Source organism: Corylus avellana, chromosome 5 (assembly GCF_965113065.1).
Source record: "Corylus avellana chromosome 5, dhCorAvel1.hap1.2, whole genome shotgun sequence".
NCBI classification, from domain to species: domain Eukaryota; kingdom Viridiplantae; phylum Streptophyta; class Magnoliopsida; order Fagales; family Betulaceae; genus Corylus; species Corylus avellana.
The window spans coordinates 28,711,914-28,727,243 of record NC_142494.1 but is presented as its reverse complement, the minus strand read 5'-3'; the positions used below and the strand labels follow the sequence as shown (position 1 = coordinate 28,727,243).

The window sequence follows — 15,330 nt, the reverse complement described above, 5'->3', positions numbered from 1 at the left end:
AAGAACTTTCGGAAGAGGGAAGATCTAAATCTAGATCTTTCCTCCTCCCCTTTCATGGTAGCAATGCTCGTTGTTTTCTCTGTAGGCTCCATCGGCCTCCGTTTCTGGTGGGCTGCTTTAGATCTAGTATCTTCAACCTTCGATCTGATCGTTTTCTTCAGCCAAAGCGTGTTTTCCGAATGAATGTCTACGATGTCGTACTTCTCCACTGCTGCTTGTGAGGGGGTTTTTGTTTTTATTTGTTGTTGTTTTTATTTTATGGTTCTAGCCGTCGGTCTGAGAACGTGAATAATGCTTCTGGCTTTTGGGTCGAGAGGGGAATGGTTTGGGTGGAAGTATTTTGCTCATACCTGGAAAATGGTTTCTTGTGCTCCTAAGAAGAGTTTACGTTAGCAGATCTGTTCTATAATCTGAAGATCGGGCTGGGATAGCGGAAGTTTGACGTCATAGATTGGTTTTTCATTGTAAGATTTATTATGTTTTCGATTTTTTGACGTGTAATTTTTTAGCTTCGACTATGATCTTGTAGAACTGTATGTTCTGTAATTATAAGAGCTTTTATGTTCTTGACCACTATTAATGAAATCTGATTGATTTTCCCTCAAAAAAAAAAAAAAAATTCTGACAATATATACCCTCCTTTAAATTCAACTATACTAGTAATATTCAATTATGGGTGTATTTTTACTTAGGAATACAGGATGAAACATGTCCACACAAGAGGAGAGAAGGAGACTCGAACTAGTAACTTCTACTTCATTAGGCGTAGTTCCAACCGATTGAGTTACCTTTTGGGGACAAAATTCTTAATTCTTAAGAATTCATGAAAGTTTGGGTGTTCATTTGAGCAAAAAAAAAAAAAAAAAATGATACTTACAATCCATGAACATCTAAATTCTATTGAAATGGACCAATTTGAACTCCCATATTTTAGATAGAAAGTGTCAATCATCACATATCTTGTCTTTATGAGAATTTCTAATGAGCCATTTAAATTTGAATTTTCACTAAAAAGTAACTTCATGAAATTAATTTAAAAAACGTTCAAAATTCTTAGTAACCAAACAAGCCCTAATAAGAGTAGGCATTATAATTGATCGATTGTATTTGATTATTGATTGGTCGAATGCCAGCTAAATTCTTTCAAATAAAGATTGTTATTTCCTTTTCTAATGGCAACTCAAAATTAATATTTTTTAATTTAAGATTGCATTCACACTGTCCGGGGGGACGATATTATCGGGCATGGGAAGTTGACATGATAAGATCATGAAAAAGAATCAAAAGATGGACATTTAATAAATCATTATTTTCTCTATTCAAAAGTTAAATTAATATAAAATAAAAAATTATTTATTATATAACAGTTTACGACCTTTCCCATATGGATGAGGCGGCAAGGCCAGCGCAACTTCAAGGGCAAAGATGACAAAATGATTTATAATACATCTATTTTTAAATTTATTTATCACATTTAATTTATATTGACTAATATGACATATTTTAAGTTACTTTAAAAAGAAAAAAAATCACTTAAAACATATTATACGTCAACTAATATAAAATAAGTATGATAAATTGGGTAAATAGTAACTTTATGCTAAGCATAAAGCCTACTCATAGAGCCTTTTTTTTTTTTTTTATTTTTTTGACATGTTCACGTATGGGAACGGAGAAAGGAATTCAAATTAGTGACTTCTGCTTCATTAAGCGTGGTCTACAACCGATTGAATTACCTCTTGAAGACTACTCATAAAGCATTACATGCCATTAAATGATTAAAATAAAATAAATGCTATTTTTCAATTTCTTCCCGCAACAATCACACCATATTCATACTATGCTGACGTGATATAGGTTAGTAATATTTGGATTAATCATTATTAAAGGAGTAATACTATTCTTTAGATCCATTTTATACGGGTCAATATGATATATTTTAAGTAATTTTTTTTTTTGTTTATTTTAAGTAATTGGTATAAAAAGTTACTTAAAATACGTAATATTAGCTTATGTAAAATAAATGTGAAGAGTAATTTTTTTAAAATTAAAATTTATAAATAATAATAAAGAGAAATGTTTGGCTTTATTAAAAAGTTCATATTTTGGCCATTTTAATTTTAGATGACATGATTAATTTTTCAGAAATCTATTAATTTATTATTTAAAATCTATTAATTTTAAAATAGACCATACCACTTAAGATTAAAATAGCCAAAATATAAACGTTTTAATAAAGATAAACATTTCTCAACAATAAAGATTTTCTAAGTCTAATACTCTATTTCATATCAGGTGTTCATGTTATGGTGTGATTTTGCTGTGATGCCCACGTGTTTTCCGGAAGCGAAACACCAAGGGCAGTATCGTCACGTTGAAAAAAGAACAGGAAGTTAACTCACAATAGACTCTGCTCCTATTAGTCCTATATGTGGAATTAATGAGCAAATCAATGCCCATAAAAGAAGCAGATAGCAATCCCTCGTTCGTGTTTTCTCTTTCGGTTTGAGCTGCAAGGTAAGATGCCAGTCTCTCAATTTTCATGCTGTGTTTGGTTTTTGGGAAAGCGTAGGAAATGTAGGAGAGAATTCCGAATTGTCGCTTTCAATTCTGACATGTTGTTAGCTTTCTTCGCAGCCAAACGGCGCGTTTTCTTTTGTGTTAAGGTTGTTGTGTATATGCACCGTTTGCCGTTTGGTTTGACTTTTTGATTGTGTCTGTGTGATTAGTGAGAAAGCAGAGGAAGAGAAAGTAAAGCGAAGGAGCAGGAATCTTCTGTGCGTGTGTGTGTGTGTTTTTTTTTAAAAAAAAAATCGAATGATTTTCTATGCTTGTTATTGTGATAGGCTTTGATTTGTTTGTTTTTTGTGTTTTTGGATTTTCATTTTCTTTTTTCGCAACCGAATCTTAGGGCTTGGATAGTGGTTTTTTTTTTTTTCGTTTAAAATCCGAGGAAGGTTCCATTTAATTATGTATGTGTTCGTAACTATTACCGTTGGGTGTGGTTTCTGAGAAAACGGAGGAAGAGAAAAGAAAGCAGGAACTGATTAATATGTTAACTGTTACTTTTATTTCTAGGGAGAGTTAAATTAACGGACCTAAACCTTAATTGTGGTATTAGGCTACTGATTGAGGTTTCTTTTTTCTTTCTAAAATTAGAATTTGATTTGATTTTGTTGATGTCACCCTCTGCGTGGTTGCTGAGAAAATATGGAAGGGAAAATGGTAGAAAATTATGAGTAACGATTCGTGTTGTTTATGTTTTCAGAGAATGAGAATAGTCAACTTTTCACAGGGAAAAAGACATCTGGATTACATTATTGGTTTCTTACTTGTCAAGTTTTAGCTCCCTCCTTTTCTTCTTTTCCTATAGCCAATCACAGGCTTAAGGCTTGAAAGTGCTTTTGTTACCAAAAACAAAACAAAAAAAGGTAGAAAAGCTATCAGAGAAAAATTATGTGTGATTTATTCTTGTTTTCTAGTGTGTATTATAGGTAAAGCTACAGTATAGGTAATATCTTCTTAGGAAGTTTCCTCTTCTCCTTTGTGTGTGTATGTTTTTTTTGGGGGGGTGGGTGGGGGGGAACTATAGTCTTAGTTTTATCTTAAATGATTTTCTGCCTCTTGTTCAAGGTCATTCTGATGAGCTTTTACTTTTCATGAGGTTATAAGATCTCATTTAGTTGTTGGAAATGATTAGTTTCTTTGCAATTCGATTAAAAAATTTGAGATTTCAAATATGAATATTTAGTACGATTAGGTTTAGATACCCTAGAAAGTTACAAAATTATCGAGAATGTGATATTGGGTTAGAGCCTTTTAGTTTTATGAATTATAACTTCTTTTGTTAATCTTACTTGCAGAATTGAAGTATGGGTCAAGCATTCGGTTGCATTCAGGTGGATCAGTCAAATGTTGTTATCAGGGAACATTTTGGAAAGTTTGATGATGTGCTTGAGCCAGGATGTCACTGCTTGCCTTGGTGTCTTGGATACCAGGTAGCTGGTGGACTCACACTGCGTGTGCAACAACTTGATGTTCGATGCGAAACAAAAACTAAGGTTTTCAACTTCTTTACTTTCACTTTCCCGAAATTATGTGATTGGAATGTCAGATGCGTCTGTCAGATTGTATATTTCATGATTTATAGTCTTTGATTAAATTGGAATTTTATCTGCCATATAGGAGTGTGATATCCTAAGTTATGAAATGGGAAGTAGTGGTTGTGGTCCAAATTAGAATTGTTGTCTCTTTATAATTCGCGTTTGTATTTGGTTTACATCTCTCTCTCTCTGCCCTCTCTTATTCTTCATTTTCAATAAGGCTTTGTTACTTCTAATGGATGGGAGATCTAATATGTAAACTCTTCTTCCTCTTTAATTTGAATAATCTAATCTGATTTGTTGTGATCAGTTGACCAAGGTTGCCTTATATTTTCTTTCCAGGATAATGTCTTTGTCAATGTGGTTGCATCTGTTCAATATCGTGCCATTGCTGAAAAAGCATCTGACGCTTTCTATAGGCTCACCAATACCAAGGAGCAGATCCAATCATATGTTTTTGATGGTATGGAAGGCTTTCTTTGGTGCTTCGGTATTTTCACTTATCAAAAGAGAAATAAAAAATTCTACATATTTTTGGGATGCAAACAATCGTACACATTGTGTGCTATTAAATTTTCTTGAAGCAAGCTAACTTGAATGTGAGGAGATTATTGTTGGACAACATGGTTGGTAGATACTGCTGCATTTACTGCTTCTCTTGCAGCTAATGTGTTTCATTTCTTCAGTTATCAGGGCAAGTGTCCCAAAATTGAACTTGGATGCTGTCTTTGAGCAGAAAAATGAAATTGCAAAAGCTGTGGAAGATGAGCTGGAAAAGGTAATATGATCTGTCCTTGGAAAAGAGGGCTTGAATTGTTATGGATAAGATATACCCAGAACTGAATTTATCAACTTTCTTTTGTACTTTACAGGCCATGTCTACTTATGGGTTTGAAATAGTTCAGACCCTTATTGTGGACATAGAGCCAGATGTTCAAGTGAAGAGAGCAATGAACGAGATAAATGCAGGTAGTATTTGTAAATTTTTATAAGAAGTAAATTTTCACTTTATAGCTGCACATGTAATCCTGTGCATCCATGCACCAGACATACTTTTTAATTATCTGCACAAAATTAAGAGTGAACAATTTATGTACTTCTATACGTGTTGATTCTAGGACTTTTGCCATGATCACATGCATGATCATTTTCCCACAGCCCATGTTTGCTTTAATTTTTTTTTTTCATTATTAATCATATCAGTAGTGAGCTTGTTTTGATAAAGTAATTCTTTGGATTCCAAACAGTGTGCACTTGTCTTTTTTGGTTGTAGATCTTCATGTTTAATTATTTGTCTCATAATTAATGCCTCTCAATATTGTTACAACAGCCGCTAGACTGAGGTTGGCAGCAAATGAGAAGGCTGAAGCTGAGAAAATATTGCAGATCAAGAGAGCTGAAGGAGAGGCGGAGTCAAAATACTTGTCGGGGCTTGGCATTGCTCGTCAGCGCCAGGCCATTGTTGATGGGCTGAGGGACAGTGTACTTGCCTTCTCTGAGAATGTGCCTGGAACATCTGCCAAGGATGTCATGGACATGGTGCTTGTGACTCAGTACTTCGACACCATGAAGGAGATTGGAGCATCCTCAAAGTCCTCGTCTGTTTTCATCCCACATGGACCTGGTGCAGTGAGAGACGTTGCTACACAAATTCGAGAAGGTCTTCTTCAAGCCGGTTCTACCTAGAGTTTGACTGCTACTTATATGTGAGACCCATATTATGCTTTTGGCTGAAGGGCATATTGTAGATTCCACTAAGTTTGTTATTAGTCACGACACAAAATGGTTACTTTAATTAGTATATGAAAGGGTGAAAAATATACCTAGGTGAATGTTATTAGTAGTTGGCTTGTTATGCTACATGTCTCTTTTATGTTTCTCTTATGCTGTGTTCGGGTGAGAGTTTTTGAAGTAAAATTGTGATTTAGGAATTCTTATGTTGATTTCTCTTATTGGGGGTAGGAGGTGAAATTTGGGTTTCTCAGGCATTCAAATCTCAATTCATATTTCAGGGTGACCGATGTTATTGTATAAATTCTACTAAAAAAAGAAGAAAAAAAGGAACCTTTGGGGTTGCTTTGACCCCCAGAAAATAAGATAAATGCATTTTTGGTTCCTGTAGTTTGAGGTTTTGACAAATAGCTCCTTGAGGTTCTAGGCACTTTATGAAATTTGAAACCTAGGTAGGTATTTGTCAAAATCTCAAACTACATGGACCAAAAATACATTTATCCCAAAAATAAATAAAGAAGAAGAGTAAAATCTTGCATCTTTTACAAAAAAAATGTCAAGTGAACTCCGCACCACCGGATGTTAGAGCCGAGAAGATATTTTGAAAGAGACTAAATTAGAGGTTAATATCCAACAAAACATGTGAGTGACATAACCCATATAAGCAGTCAATTTCAGTCGTGGTGTGTGGACCTGAAACCAACTTGCTAAAATGTTCGATGGGCTAAACTCGAGACTTTTGACACAACCCTTCATTGCTAATGTCTCGAAAAATTACAAATTTTAGCTTCTAAAAGGAGGCAACGGATAATACTCTTTAAGAAATCCAAAGAATTGGTTTTCCTTTTTTTTTTTTTTTTTTGTTTTCTTAAATTGTTTTTCATGACAAACGAATGCGACCTTTTCTCTTTCAAAATATTACAAGATTTCAAGTCGCTTGGCCTCTTCCTTGAGTTCAGCCCTTGTTCCTTTTGGGGCGAATGTGAGCCCTTGTTCCCACCGCACTTGAATCTAGCCGAAAGCTTAAAGGCCCAGAAAAAACCGAAGAAAGAGTAAAATAAGTGCGTTAAAAGGATAGTAATTTGTTGAGCAATTTCCTCGCGCCTGGCCGGCTTGGAAGAAACCTACATGTCGCCTATCTATTATCGCCCCCTTTCTTAAGATAAGGTAAGCTTCTAAGGCTCCTTACTTTTCCAGCTGTGTGTAAAACTCAGAATCCATTCTTTAAGTTTCATGACCGTTAACTGTTTGACTATTTGCCATTTGCCAATTTTTTTTTTTTTAATTTAATTGATTTCTTTGTATAGAATTTTAATCATACCAGTTGGAACGAGTAAGAGAAGAAACCAAAAAATTAATTGAAAAACCCTCGTATTCACAACATGATATCGATATCTAATGTTATCGTCATTGCTCCGCAAAGGCCCTCCTCCACCCCTCTTCCCGGTCAAAATAGATGAGATGTGGCCTGGGGGATTCCTCTCTAGCAATATTAAATGATACGAGTGGGGGTGAAAGAGAGAATAGCGGCCGTAGAAAAAAGTCAAGGCCAAAGAAAACCGCAGCATCTTTATTAATTATAAGACAAACAACGCCAATTGGCAGCTAATGTTACAATGATCTTTATCTGATCAGGAGACGTGTCCTGATGGTTTTTTTCTTTTTTTGGAAAAAATCAAACTTAGCCCTTACATTTTTATGCAATTTCAATTTAGTCCTTATATTTTTACTTTTGACAATTCAGTCCTTAGGTTTTTCTCTAATTCCAAATAAGTCTGTCCGTGACTTTTTGTCCAATTAATTAACGTCTAACCAATTAATTAATCTCATGTAATTCTCTTTGACATATACAATACCTACACATACAGTTGAAATGACGTGACATTTATTAATTGGTTTGATATGATATGACATATTGTTAATTAATTGTGGAGAAAGACCTACTTAAAACTAGAGAAAAGTCTAAGGACCCAAGTGCCAAAATTGAAATTCCATAAAACCTAGGGACTAAATCTCTTTTCTTTGATTGTTACATGAGGGAAGATCTTATCCTGATGTGGGTCAGAACATAATCGTTGGAAATGATGCTTGAAGTTTCTTAGACTCTTCACCTTTGGGTGTAGATTGATAATGATTTCCATGGAAGGAATATAATACAGATAAGAAATATCAGGGTACTTACGGTTGACTGCTGAATTTGGATTTGAGGAACCAACTGTAACAGAAAGCGACAAGATTTCTTAGTAACAATTCTGCGAAGGTGCTGAAGGTGACAGGCTTTATTTGTTATTTCACGCATTGGGCATGTCCAAGTTTTCAGTCTAACGGACAATTTAAATGAACCACAGAGTAGCCGGTTGTTTAAGATGGAAGGCAATATTATTATTTTTTATATATTTTTAGACGATTTTGCCCTTCTCTTATGAAGGACCAGATTGAGAGGATCCAAGTTCTATAAATATCTTCATACTCAACCTTGTATTCCCCACCAACTTAATCTCTTTGCAAGGGCAACTTCTTGGTACGTCTCTCTGTCTTTGCCTGTGTGTGTGTGCGTGTGGGTTGGTGGGTGTAGGAGAAAAGCAGCTTAAGTATTATAACATAACTTTGTTCTTCAATTAGTCCAGAATATGTATATGGAAGGCACTATAAGCATGTTTAACCAGTCTATAACATAACTTTGTTCTTCCTCAGAATGAGTGAAGGAAGCTTAAATGCTTTGAAAATCTGTACAGTTTATACCTTTTCAGTTGATCTATCTCTTGCATGAGTTTCTACATGGGGATGATTGTGTATAGACAAGTCCTTTTAGATAAGATTTCACATGGAGATCAACCTTCCGTGTGGTGGTTTTCTGTCCAAAAGATGAGAAGTCCATGCTCCCACACAAACTTAGGGGTTGACTTTGTTAAGCTATAATTTAGCTTAGAGTAGCTCTTAAATTACATAAGCAACAAGACATAAGTGGGTATTAGATCAACAAGACACATGGAGGTCAACCTTCCGTGTGGTGGTTTGCTGTCCAAAAGATGAGAAGTCCATGCTCCCACACAAACTTAGGGGTTGACTTTGTTAAGCTATAATTTAGCTTAGAGTAGCTCTTAAATTACATAAGCAACAAGACATAAGTGGGTATTAGATCAACAATACAAAAACTCGAATGGTTCACTTCCTAGGCTAAGCAAAAAAACAAATAGGTTTCAGGCGTTAAAAAAGTTAACAGCATCCGTTAACACCAATCAAGTAGGTCCCTGTATTCGACCACCTCCAAATATCAGTCTACTTGAGACAAAGGTCGCAGAGAACCATGCAAGATTTTGTATAGAGCAGATATATGTATCCATTTCCTTATCCCTTTTTCAGTTTCAGTGATACCATAATTTTTTGCTCTTTTCTGTTTCTTTCCAGTGAGGAAAATCAGAAGTTAGAAATGGGTAACCTATTTTGCTGTGTGCAAGTCAGCCAATCCACAGTTGCCGTCAAGGAGACATTTGGGAAGTACAATGAAATACTCGAGCCTGGATGCCATTGTGTACCTTGGTTTCTTGGAAAAAAGCTTGCTGGCCATGTCACACTTAGGTTGCAGCAGTTGGATGTGCGTTGTGAGACAAAGACAAAGGTCTGTATTATAGTTGCTTTGCATAATCCCTTCTTTCAGAGTGATTTCCTTCCTCTCAGGACAAAATAAATCTTGCTTATGTCCTGTTTTTCCTGTATGTGATAATGGGATTACTCCTATGTCATAATGAGAAAAAGAGAGACAAAACTAATTAATGTTTACTGTTGAGTGTATAAGATATGTGATCAATTAACTTTTCAACATTTGTTATTCAGGACAATGTCTTTGTTAATGTCGTTGCATCGGTTCAATACCGTGTTCTGGCTGATAAGGCGGGTGATGCTTTCTACAAACTCAGCAATCCTAAAACCCAAATCCAAGCCTATGTGTTTGATGGTATGATCCCAAAGTCTCCCAAACAAATCTTATGATTCTTACATGTTTTGCTGTATACCACTGCATAAAATACTCGATGAACTTCCAACTTCTTTTTTCTTAATGCTCAGTAATCAGAGCAAGTGTTCCAAAGCTAGAGTTAGATAATGTCTTCGAGCAAAAGAATGAGATTGCGAGAGCTGTTGAAAATGAGCTTGAAAAGGTCAGCATTCGGTCTTGGAGCAGTCACATTATTTCTTGAATTCCATGTATCAACTTGATTAACAAATTGCTTTGAAATGATTTACAGGCCATGTCTGCTTATGGGTATGAGATTGTCCAGACACTCATCGTTGATATAGAACCAGATGTGCACGTGAAGCGATCGATGAATGAAATTAATGCCGGTGATATATCCTTTATCTTGGCCATTTTCAATCATATATATGTTCTCAAAATGCATCTTTGTAATTTTGGCTGCAACTTTAGAGAAACAATTAACATGTACCAAGCTCTCTCTCCTCCACAGCTCTCATTGTTTACAACACTTCCCCAATTAGATCTAATAATTGAATTTTTCAAATTGCATAAATATCGATTAACTTGAATTGGTTTCTATATATAATCTCATATTCCCAAGGTTGAGCAGCGTGTTTGTTTTAGGCCAAGTAATCATAGTATAGAAACCCATTGAACAAAATCAGAGTCATCATGAATTTCCTGTTTGCAGCTGCAAGAATGAGGCTAGCAACTAATGAGAAAGCAGAAGCAGAGAAAATTATACAGATTAAGCGAGCAGAGGGTGAGGCTGAATCCAAGTATCTCTCAGGAGTTGGAATCGCCCGGCAGCGGCAGGCAATCGTTGATGGTCTGAGAGACAGTGTGCTTGGCTTCTCAGTCAATGTGCCAGGAACCTCTGCTAAAGATGTGCTGGATATGGTCCTTATCACACAGTACTTTGACACCATGAAGGAAATTGGCGCTTCCTCCAAATCCTCGGCAGTGTTCATTCCACATGGACCAGGTACTGTGCGTGACATTGCCACCCAGATTCGAGATGGGCTGCTTCAAGCATCATCCTCTCACTAGGAATTATGAAGTTTCTATCCAGGAGTGTTGTCCGCAAGTGTGCTCTGTTCGGGCCTTCTCATCCATTGGTTGGTTTTGTGTGTAAAGCATGATTCAGAATTTTCCCTTTTTGTTGGTAATGCACATATTCTGAAAGTTGCTTGTAGTTAAAGTTCTATAATGTTAAACTGTTATTACTACCTAAGAAATTACATGGCGAGCAATCTTAAAAAGTTGCTAACATCTTGCTTCTTGGAAAAAAGTAAGAGGGGAGCCACTTGAGTCTATTCACCATTTCAGACATATACATAAACATGCATATACTAGAGTACTCAGCAGCACTGCGAAACCAATGCATAAGAAATAGATAAACCACCATATAATGCATCAATAGAGCAATTCACATTATGCCACCAATTCACATTTTTCTTTTTCCCCTCCTGCTCATAGACCGTTTTCCATTAGAATCCAAAAGAACCACTACAAGAGATGGGTCATAGCTCTGAGAACATTATGTTCCCTTAAAGAGGATCTCTGAATGGAACATTACCCTTTCACTGCCCATCTAAAGTAAGGCGCAAATGAGTTCCCAATTAGGATGTTCTAAATTAGAAACACGCAGGGTACCTTGAAAACACAATAATAATGTAATTTTCAAAATTCCAGCAGTCGAGGGATCATTCGAGTCTCCTCTAAAAACCACATAACATTGGACCAGATATCTCCCAACACCGTATTATATAAAAAATAACCAGAATGCGAGTGCAAATCATGAACATCCTCTTCGAAAAAAGCCAGCCAGAAAGAAGACGCCCCCATGAATATGAAAATAAACTTCCACTACCAAGACGTGCAATGCAGCCAGAAAGACAATAAAGGAAAAAGAAATTGCTGAAAAACAACCATTTAAGAATTGGTACAAAACCTCAGAAGTCAACCTCTTCGAAAGGCATTCATCCCCCCAGTTAACAGGGGTACTGATGAGATTGTGGGAACTCAAGGGTGTGTAAAATAGGTTTGTGACACCGTCTAATATTTATTTTACAATTCAAAACCTCCAAAATAGAAAAGACAACCATATGCACTCTTGTTCAAAAGGAGAAAACTAAAGTAAACTCCTAATGCCTCCTACATTAATGCTCCCCCACCATAAAGGGCAGGATACTCATGGCTTGAGAGCCAAAGCTAGTCCAACCTTGGCGCTCTTCTCAATGGCCCTGGTGTCTACCTCTCCAGAAATGGTGAAATGCGACTTAGGACGCCACTCATGCTGGATCAGAGCAGTGGCCCTGCCAAGGTTGTTCACACGTGCCTTCACTGTGGTCAATGGGTCTAATGCGTGCTGGGTGCCAACAGTGATGGTATTCTCATTGGTTGTAAAGCTATGGGTTACCTCAGCACCAACAGCTGTGTTGGTGAAGGGGTTCACTGTGTGGTAATAGGACGCATTCACGGTATCACCTTTGTCATTCCTGTATCATCAAAATATGTTCATCATAAAATGCACAACAAGAATGGCTTCATAATATCAGCAAGAATAAGCTAGAACTGTCAGTTTACATACAATTGATATAGTCAATAATAAGGACTATCATAAAGGATTTTTTTTTTTGGCCAGTGACTATCATAAGAAGGTTTAACTATTTCCAGAAATGCTACCTTAGCTCTTGTTCACATATGACATAACCGTGACAGCTCAAGGACAACAGAGACACTAGAAGAATTGAAAAGACCCACCCTTTCCCAAAGCCCAGAAAACCAGTAAATAAAAAATTTATAACATGTAAGATCTATCCCATTAACAAGTAATCACAGAGCTGTTTGTACTAATCATAATGATTATGCCCACAATGGTTTGCTTATGATAATGTAAACATATATAAAACAAATTCACAAAAGGCGAAATTTTTTTTTTCTTTTTTTTTTTTTTTTTGCACACTACTCACAGGGTCAACGAAGCAATTAAGTCTGCATTGGAGAAGCTCAATCCAGCATTGCACTTCGTAAAATTCCCAGTCTTGGAGTCAAATGAGAGATCCGTACCAAGTGCAACAACGTTAGTTCCTATAACACCTGAGAAGTTAATAACAGGGTTTGCAGTCAGCCCAACGCTGGTGCTTATCCCCGCATAGTCATGCAAATACTGGAGTTCCACCTGTTTTACAATTAAAAAAAAAAAAGAATCAAACAACAATTTTACTGCTTGTATCTGTGTTAGAGAATGTTAAATGTTCTCCAACTCATAAGAAAAATTAAGATGTGATAATTCAGCAACAATTAGATGCAAAATCCTTTTTTTCCAGGTAACAATAAGATAAACTTTCATCACACAAAAACTGCATATTACAAAGCTTACCTTGCCAGACCTTTGATCAGGAACCCTGAAGCTAAATATTGCCTTCAGACCAGGGGTAGGTTGATCAACCGTAATAGTTGTGAAGAGCTGATAACAATACAAGTATGTCAGTAACACAATAAAAGCATGTAGAAAGACTATAACTTAACCTCTATCAAAGATGCGTGCTTCAAAGATTAAAGATTAAAAACATTACAATTTCTTCTATAATCATATGTGTATCTGTCTGTGTATATATGTATTATGTCTTGATAAAAACAAAGAACTTCAGTTCTTAAGATAATAAACCACAATGATCATTTCAATCTCTATGACTGCAAAGATTACAGCATACAAAGAAAAAGTTTGCGAGGAGGATTGATTGGGCATCTTTCAGTTCTCCACAGATAAAAGTTAGAACTAAACACATTTCCATACAGGGCGGCCATAGCCAACATGAAAACCAGTAGCTTCAATTCAACTATCTTTCAATTCAACTGGCAAAAGAGATAAAGTACAATAGCAATACATACTGTGGGCACACGAGGAGTGTACCATATTAACCACAAAAAAAGGGTCATCAATAAAAAGATACTGATTCAGCATTTGCTTTCTGACATCAATACAGATGCAATCACAAGGTATGGACAATCTAAGCACGAAATAATGGAAACAGAAATGAAAATGCAACTGAATAGGAAACTAGAACTCACATTGGAGCTTGTGTCCACTTTGATGTCAGTTGTTATGTTTTTGTTCTTCAGTTGAGTGTTAACATCAGCCAAGAACAGCTCTCCTTTCTTTGTTCCTGATGAAGTGATAGCCTGAAGTAATAAAGACAGGAAAACATTAATACACAATTATATTAACGACAGAAACTGCATAAAAAGTCATTATACATAATAATGACAATCCAAGTTAGGATGATCAAAGCCATATAGCTAGGATGGATGTCTATTAATGTGGGAAAAAGAAACTGCTCCTAAACTCATCCTAACATATAAAATGTGTCTCTAATTTTTTTTTTTTTAAAAAAAAAATCTCAACATAGTAAAACAATCATATGACCACGTTTCAGTGGCATCGTCAAAAAGATACAAAGGCAAAAGGTAAAGAAAATTTATATAACTATCTCATAAAACCCAGTTAAACAAGATTGATAACCAAATTTTATAAATATAAAAGAAATTAAATGTGCCGCCATAATGCCTTTCAGACAATCAGAACATGGTCCACGCAAACAAAACTAGACTGACCTACTGTTATCCAATCGGAAAAGCCACAAAAAGATTAAATAGCAACATCCATCACTAAGACAATAATACAGAGCATATCTCTTTCACCGAGCCCTCTATAATTCAAATGACGCATTGATTTCAAATCTATATTTGCATGCATAATCACGCACTCACCAATAAAAAAAGACGTACAATTACAGAAAATCAACAAATATATGTATACGCAAAACCATAAACCCCTAACATTATAACCACAGATCCTCGTAGAGCAAACAGAAGAACTTACAACTCCAGTGGAAGAATAGGTAGTGATGGTGAACTTCTGGTCGCTCTGGTAATCCTTGTACAGAAGATCTAAACCCAACCAAAATATAACCAAAAAAAAATTCAAAACCTCAAATTAAACCACAAAACCCTAACATTACATATACACATACACACGCAAATGATTCAGAATGAAATACCTCTGGTTCTCTTGCCGATGTCAGAGTAGAGGCCAGGACCCTTGCCCATGGTTGTGCTAAAATAAGAGATCCGAAACACACAAAAAAGAAATTCGGAGAAAAAATGGAATTGATAGCTCTCGCTCTCTGAGAAGCAAGAAATGGTAGGGTTTGGGGACCACTGTATATATAGAGCGAGAAACCCTTTTTTCAGCCTCGGTTTCATTTCCTGTGAGGGCTTACATTGGCCGTTGGATCTGGGTTTAAAGATATTAGGGTATGTTTCAACCGTCGATTCACAATTTTCACTGATTTCGGGGTTTTTTTTTGTTGGTTAAGTTATACGTGAGGGACAAGCCGAATTAATTTAAAAACATGGTCAAAACGTTATTAACCGCTCCTTTCTTTGCTTGAAAAATTACATTCTCCATCAAATAAAATTGTATTAGATCCAAGAGGTAGCTCAATCGGATAAAAT

The 15,330-nt window shown here is 35.9% G+C and overlaps 3 protein-coding genes across 4 annotated transcripts; 2 read left to right on the top strand and 1 right to left on the bottom strand.

Annotated features, from left to right (window-relative positions):
• Nucleotides 1-2,390: 2,390 nt before the first annotated feature.
• Nucleotides 2,391-6,044, top strand: LOC132180713 (hypersensitive-induced response protein 1). The gene is made up of 6 exons (XM_059593620.2): nucleotides 2,391-2,517; nucleotides 3,864-4,061; nucleotides 4,446-4,566; nucleotides 4,790-4,881; nucleotides 4,976-5,072; nucleotides 5,434-6,044. Exons 2-6 carry the CDS (start codon nucleotides 3,873-3,875, stop codon nucleotides 5,787-5,789), a joined length of 855 nt encoding a protein of 284 aa, XP_059449603.1. The 5' UTR covers nucleotides 2,391-2,517; nucleotides 3,864-3,872; the 3' UTR covers nucleotides 5,790-6,044.
• Nucleotides 6,045-6,822: 778 nt separating this feature from the next.
• LOC132180314 (hypersensitive-induced reaction 1 protein) lies at nucleotides 6,823-11,037 on the top strand. 2 transcript variants are annotated; one of them, XM_059593098.2, is made up of 6 exons: nucleotides 6,823-7,001; nucleotides 9,243-9,453; nucleotides 9,669-9,789; nucleotides 9,900-9,991; nucleotides 10,079-10,175; nucleotides 10,499-11,037. In XM_059593098.2, the coding sequence occupies exons 2-6, from the start codon at nucleotides 9,265-9,267 to the stop codon at nucleotides 10,855-10,857; spliced, it is 858 nt and encodes a 285-aa protein (XP_059449081.1). In that variant the 5' UTR covers nucleotides 6,823-7,001; nucleotides 9,243-9,264; the 3' UTR covers nucleotides 10,858-11,037. The 2 variants fall into 2 exon arrangements, with proteins under 2 accessions (XP_059449081.1, XP_059449080.1); XM_059593097.2 differs by lacking the exon at nucleotides 6,823-7,001 and adding an exon at nucleotides 7,930-8,355.
• A 672-nt stretch (nucleotides 11,038-11,709) lies between these two features.
• Nucleotides 11,710-15,027, bottom strand: LOC132180313 (mitochondrial outer membrane protein porin of 36 kDa). The gene is made up of 6 exons (XM_059593096.2): nucleotides 14,874-15,027; nucleotides 14,696-14,763; nucleotides 13,885-13,995; nucleotides 13,193-13,279; nucleotides 12,783-12,991; nucleotides 11,710-12,308 (listed from the first exon to the last, which is right to left on the bottom strand). Exons 1-6 carry the CDS (start codon nucleotides 14,920-14,922, stop codon nucleotides 12,002-12,004), a joined length of 831 nt encoding a protein of 276 aa, XP_059449079.1. The 5' UTR covers nucleotides 14,923-15,027; the 3' UTR covers nucleotides 11,710-12,001.
• Nucleotides 15,028-15,330: the final 303 nt, after the last annotated feature.